The sequence below is a fragment of the Indicator indicator genome, chromosome 6 (genome assembly GCF_027791375.1).
Source record: "Indicator indicator isolate 239-I01 chromosome 6, UM_Iind_1.1, whole genome shotgun sequence".
Taxonomy (NCBI): Eukaryota; Metazoa; Chordata; class Aves; order Piciformes; family Indicatoridae; genus Indicator; species Indicator indicator.
Window position 1 is genome coordinate 11,875,261 of NC_072015.1, and position 6,000 is coordinate 11,881,260.

The 6,000-nt window shown below is 46.3% G+C and overlaps 1 protein-coding gene across 1 annotated transcript in view; it reads right to left on the reverse strand.

The window, feature by feature from the left end:
* The window catches only part of MBOAT1 (membrane bound O-acyltransferase domain containing 1), a 60,227-nt gene extending 54,549 nt beyond the window's left edge, over positions 1 to 5,678 (reverse strand). Inside the window, exon 1 of the mRNA XM_054381969.1 lies at positions 5,589 to 5,678. Coding sequence (XP_054237944.1) covers positions 5,589 to 5,678 — 90 coding nt within the window. The remainder of the gene's footprint in view (positions 1 to 5,588) is intronic.
* Positions 5,679 to 6,000: the final 322 nt, after the last annotated feature.

Sequence of the window (6,000 nt, forward strand, 5' to 3'; positions counted from 1 at the left end):
CATGGCATATTTTTTTTTTTAAGGACAGCAGTTTTACAAAATCTGGGTACTCAAAAGTCAGAAAATACCAAAATTAAAGTTGGTTTTGGCAACCTAAGTAATATCTATCTATAAATGTGTTTTAAGATGTTAATTTCAAATTTCATTTTTACTTACTGTTTCTCAAATAGCTAAAAATTACACAGCCTTATCCTTTTGCAGTTGAGGATGTCAGGCAGGGAGGCATTAAATCTGGCAAGTACTGTGGCAATTCATAATGAAAACAGAATTTTCAATCACAAAATGACTGGCATTAGGAAATTAAAACACAGCATAGTTTATACCAAACATGGACAGTTGGTGCTGTTGCCTTAGAGGAGCTTTTTTTAAAAGAAACATTTCACTTACATCTTCAATGAACTTCCATCTTCATTTATCTCATGTCATAACAAATGACTTTTTTTTTATCTCCTCAGCATTACATCTTCTAATGCCTCTATCAACAATCATTAAAGAAACCTCAAAGTTCCCAGCCTAAGTCTGTTGAGTTCCTAGAAAGCTAAATTTTAATTTGGATCAGAAATGTCACATAATGAGGCCTGGGACCAACACATCTGTTAACTAGCTAAAACAGAAAGCATAGAAGTAACACTGAAGACAAGCAGCAAAAGAGCTGGAAAATGTGAAATTTGACAAATCAATCCCTGAGTTTGAAATCAGCATTCAAGTTGATTTTCATAAATGGACAAAAATATACATATGCTTTTTTCTTCTTTCTCCTTTCTAAACCAATTCCTTGTCATGCTATGGCCAGAGAGCTCTTCAAACTTAAGGAATGGTGGGAACACATCCCTAATACTTCAACTTTTCTAAGACTCAGAGGCATGTGTCTCACAGTCCCCCCCCAGAGTTACTGTATAATTTAAACTGCTGCCAAAATATAAATATGCAGGCCAGCTTCAATGAAAAGATTAAATTAAAAATATGGTGTACAACCAGCAGCCAAAGCATTCAAAATGAAGTTTAAAAGCACATTTTTAACCCTTTGGGGAAAAGCAGCTGGCCTCATCAATGCAAACATTTAAGTTAAAAGCCCTCAGACAGAAACATCAGAAGATGCTCATGCCTTTTTTCCTTTTTTTCCCCCCTTTTTTTCTTCTTCTTCTTTTGGAAAGGACAAGGCCTTGAACACAGAAAGTTCTTCCCTGAAAGTCAACAACTTGGTACTGTCTGACACAGGTTAAGGTGAGGCCTGTTAAAATGTAAGGTTTGTTGTACAATACTTGAACATTTGCATTTGGGCAATAGGCAACCTGGAATATCAAGGGTACTGCAAAATAACCTTGAGAAATGAAACTTCTGAACCTTAAGTCTCAAATCTTTCAATCACGATTGAAGCTTCTACAGGTATCTACAGATTAGGAAGGAACTATGACACTAAACTTACTTTTAATACATCTTTAAATAGTGTATTTCTTCACTGTATTTATACACACATACACTTTGTTTACAGAAGTTACACTGTTAAAATGTTTAACTTCCTATATCTTGCTGATTTATGGTAGAGAACAACATCCCCAAATTGCTGATTTAGGACACATCTGACAAAAAAGTACACACTCTGCAAAAATTTACTGTATAAGCATACTGGGGGGATGATGTTCTAGAATCAGTGATTTGGGGCATATGTGAGGAAGAAAAAAAAACCCACCCCAAAACTCTTTTCCAAATGCTGCTGGAGGTATGTCATTGACCTAGCCAGATATTTTTAGAACACAAGTCAGCTAAACTTCAAAGTCTGCTTCCCTGGGATATGGGGATGAATTGAACAGTGAGTCTTTTCATCCTCTTTCAAGCTCATTAATCTTGTTACTGAATATAGCACTTCTTAAAAATTAAAATATTTCAATGCTAAATTCAAAGATAAATCATCCGTTAAAGAGAGAGGCAAACGCACACAGAGGGACCAGGATTATTTTAGCATCTAAAGCAGACAAGATCACTGCATTCTCATGCCATACACTCATAAAACACAAACAACCTGACAGGTAGACAGCACTGCTAGGAGCTGCACCTTCTGTAATTCTGCACTGTTTTTAAATCTAAGTTACAATTTTTTTTAAAAATTAAGAAAACAACCAATGTGAAAAAAATGACGTTTTCATATTCAGCCCTGCTGCCCATAGCTTGTGAGACAATAGCTGCTCCAAGTGCAGGGTCCTGCACCTGGGTCGAGGCAATCCCAAGCACAAATACAGGCTGGGCAGTGACTGGCTAGAAAGCAGCCCTGAGGAGAGGGACTTGGGGCTGCTGGTGGATGAGAAGCTCAACATGAGCTGTCAGTGTGCACTTGCAGCCCAGAAAGCCAACCAGATCCTGGGCTGCATCAAGAGAAGTGTGGCCAGCAGGTCAAGGGAGGTGATTCTCCCCCTCTACTCAGCTCTGGGGAGACCCCACCTGGAGGTCTGTGTCCAGTTCTGGAGCCCCTATTACAAGAGGGATATGGACATGCTGGAAGGTGTCCAGAGAAGGGCCACCAGGATGGTGGAGCACCTCTCCTGTGAGGACAGACTGAAAGAGTTGGGGCTGTTCAGTCTGCAGAAGAGAAGGCTCCAAGGTGACCTTATTGTGGCCTTCCAGTATCTGAAGGGGGCTGGGGAGGGACTTTTTAGGATACCAGGTAGTGACAGGACTAGGGGGAATGGAACAAAGCTGGAAGTGGGGAGATTCAGGCTGGATGTGAGGAAGAAGTTCTTCCCCATGAGAGTGGTGAGAGCCTGGAATGGGTTGTCCAGGGAGGTGGTTGGGTCCCCATCCCTGGAGGTCTTTAAGGCCAGGCTGGATGAGGCTCTGGCCAGCCTGATCTAGTGTGAGGTGTCCCTGCCCATGGCAGGGGGGTTGGAACCAGATGATCCTTGTGGTCCCTTCCAACCCTTGCAAATTCTATGATTAGACAGCAGAACATTTCCCACCTACCATTACGACAGCTTTCTGCCCCTGCTATGAAAGGGAAACAATTGTGACTCTCATTTTTCAGACTTATAGCTCAACTTTCTTTTGGCTCCTTCTTGTAGGCCAAAATCTCTCTCATAGAGCAGACTTCAGGAAAAAACATCTCCGTAAGAGAAGGCACAGGTTCTCTGTGCACTTAACGCAGCAGCAGATGCACGTGGCTTTTCATGTACTGCAGTGACCCAGGGAGTCTATGCTCCACCTGCGTGCCTTTGCCTCTCACACTCTAGCCACTTCTCTGCATTTTTGAAGTCTCAGGGCCAGGCATGGGGAGCCCCTAGCTACACAGACAGGAGGAAGATTTAGGCTGTCACCATTCAATAGACCAAGCACGATGACACTGATACACAAACCAGAGATTACCTCCCCTGATTCAGGCTGGCCACAGAGTGGAAGGCACAGAAAGCATATTAGCATTGCAGTAAGGGACTCGTATAAAACCAGCCCTTGCTACACACAGGATCATTAGCAAAGCACTCTTTTATATGCAGAGCTCTGTTCTGTACAGAGGAGCAAGTGACCTTTTCTCTTTCCCCCCTCAACAAAATCCCTCTCTCGTTCCAATGAGGAAGGCAACTGACTCACCTGGCAATGGATCTCTGAGAAAGTGTTGCAAGTGTTTGTATTTTGTTTCCAGGGGCACTGGCACTGCAAGTCAGAGTAAAAACTCATGCCATGTGAGAGGACAGTGGTGGTACAACAGTTCCACAGAGCAATCTGGGTATTTCCTACTTCAGGGCACCAGATATCCTCAATGCTTAGCATGGTCCAGCACATTACAGTGAGGCATGAGGTGTGGGGGAGACTTTTTTAAATAATTGACAGGATAATCTCACAGGGACAATTAACACAGGATCTGGGCAGAGGGAGGAAAGGGATCTTCAGGTGAAGAAACTTGCATTTCTGCACAGTTGTGCTGCAGTTTCATGACAAAGGCCACCTAGGAGGGTTCCTCCCAACCCACCACTACTCTGTGCTGATGGAGACTGTGGGGTCATTCACAGGGACAGCACTTATGCCTGCAGGAACACTGGCACAGTCCAGCCACACTGCTAACCCCAGAGCATGTACCTCCTGCTTACTGGTATGGGGTCAAGATGCTCAATACAAGACATACAAGTGCCCACCATCAGCACCCATAAGACCAGGGCCCAAATGCAGGGAAGCATCCTCAGGCTTAGAGAAGCATGGGGAGAATTTCCTTCATGGGCAATATCAACTCTGTATCACCTTGGCTGAATGGAAGGATAAGTTTTTGAAAAGCTTAGAAAAAAATCCTGCAGCATGTCAAGTCACCATTGTTCAGTGACCTAGTGTCAGCCTAGCAGTGTACGCACACCATGGCACTCAAAACAAGCTGGAACAGTAAACGTTTGCTACTCCTGGTTCCTTTTGTGAATATGGGAACATCAATCACGGCATGGAACACCTCAAAAAAGAAGCTATCACTATTCATGTGCCTTCTCCTAAATGAAAGCATTAACTTGTAAATAATTTTAAACCTTTATTGTTTGGCTGTTTCAGTGTTGAGCAACAGATTTTTTGCATCAAAACCTGGTTTTTGTTTAAAAAGGAAAAGCTGGCATAGGGGTTTAACATTTAAAAGTACATAATGATATACTTCTTACTCAGCTTTAAAACCAAACAGTTGTAAAAAATGACACATAGCACCAACCACTCTGCAAACAGAAGAAAGCAAATAAATTCCAATCTTCTGTTGACTTTTACCATCACGCTTCTGCTGCCCTGGTTTCTCGGGGCACAGCTCAACTTAGCAGTTTGGTGGAACAGCTTTTCTGGTCAGCATGAACTTCCCAGACCTAACTTCCTCCTTGGTGAAAGAATGCAGCAAGGCAGCAGGTGCACGCAGGGCTTAAAAGACAATAAAAGGTGTGGGGGGTGGTAGAGGAAGCTTAACTAGAAGCCTATTAAACAAACCACAGCCAAATATATGTATTACACTGTTAAACATTTCATGCAAAATTGCTCGCCCATGCCTGTGCGTTTCACGTCTCCCATCCACGCACTGTGCAACTCCACCAGGCGCTTTTGCCAGGCTGAGCAAGACTTCTGTGCTTCCTTGCTCAGATCCGGAGCCACATCAGTGCCTGCACGTAACTATTTCTTAGGGGACTGATCGCACCCGCCCTCCCACACACCTCCCGGTCCCAGACAGTTCAGCAGAGGCGGGCAAGCACCTGAACCGTGTTAAGTGTTGCAAACTTCGCTGCAGTCAGCTCAACACCGTGGCTGAGAGCATCCCGCAGCCGCAACGACTTCTTGCAGGAGCACGAAAGGCGCCAGGTACTGCCGGGAAAAACGAAGGGCTGTCGCTGTCACAGCAAAACAGACAACCCGACCAGGCTACACGACTCAAGCCGGACCCGACCCGCCTTGTTCCTCGCCCAAACACGTTTCTAACCCAAGCTTTTCCGCGGGGGACCGTAATGCCCCCGAGGACCTTTGGCAGATGCAAGGCGTGACAACAAAGGGCAACTCGTCTCTGCAGGACGAGCTCCTCCTTCCCCCGCAACGGGAGACCCCGGCTTCAGGGTACGCGCAAAAGCCTCACGCCGCGCCCCGGTCCACAGCCTCACCTGGTCCAGCGGGATGCCCAGCAGCCCACTCAGCGGATGTAGCAAGGTAGAGCCGGTGGTGCGGTACAGGGCTCCCGGCGACTCGCCCATGCTGCATCCCCACCACCTTCCACTACCGCCGCCACACGCCCCCAGCCCGGTCCGGCAGGGCCCGCACCGCACCACCCCACCGCGACGGCCGCCGGGCCGCAGGGGGCGCTCGGCGGGGCGTGGCGGCGCCGCTGCCAACGGCCGGGGGCGGGGGACGGGAGGGCGCAGCAGGCGGGCAGCGGCAGGAGAGGATGGTGTCCTGGGGACATTGCATGCCGCTTCCCGTCGTCCCTAGTCGCCTATAACGGATTCGAATTTGAACGGCGGGAGTCATCCTCCCCCATTCCTGCAGCGTGGCGTCTCGTTACGGGAAGTGAAAAAC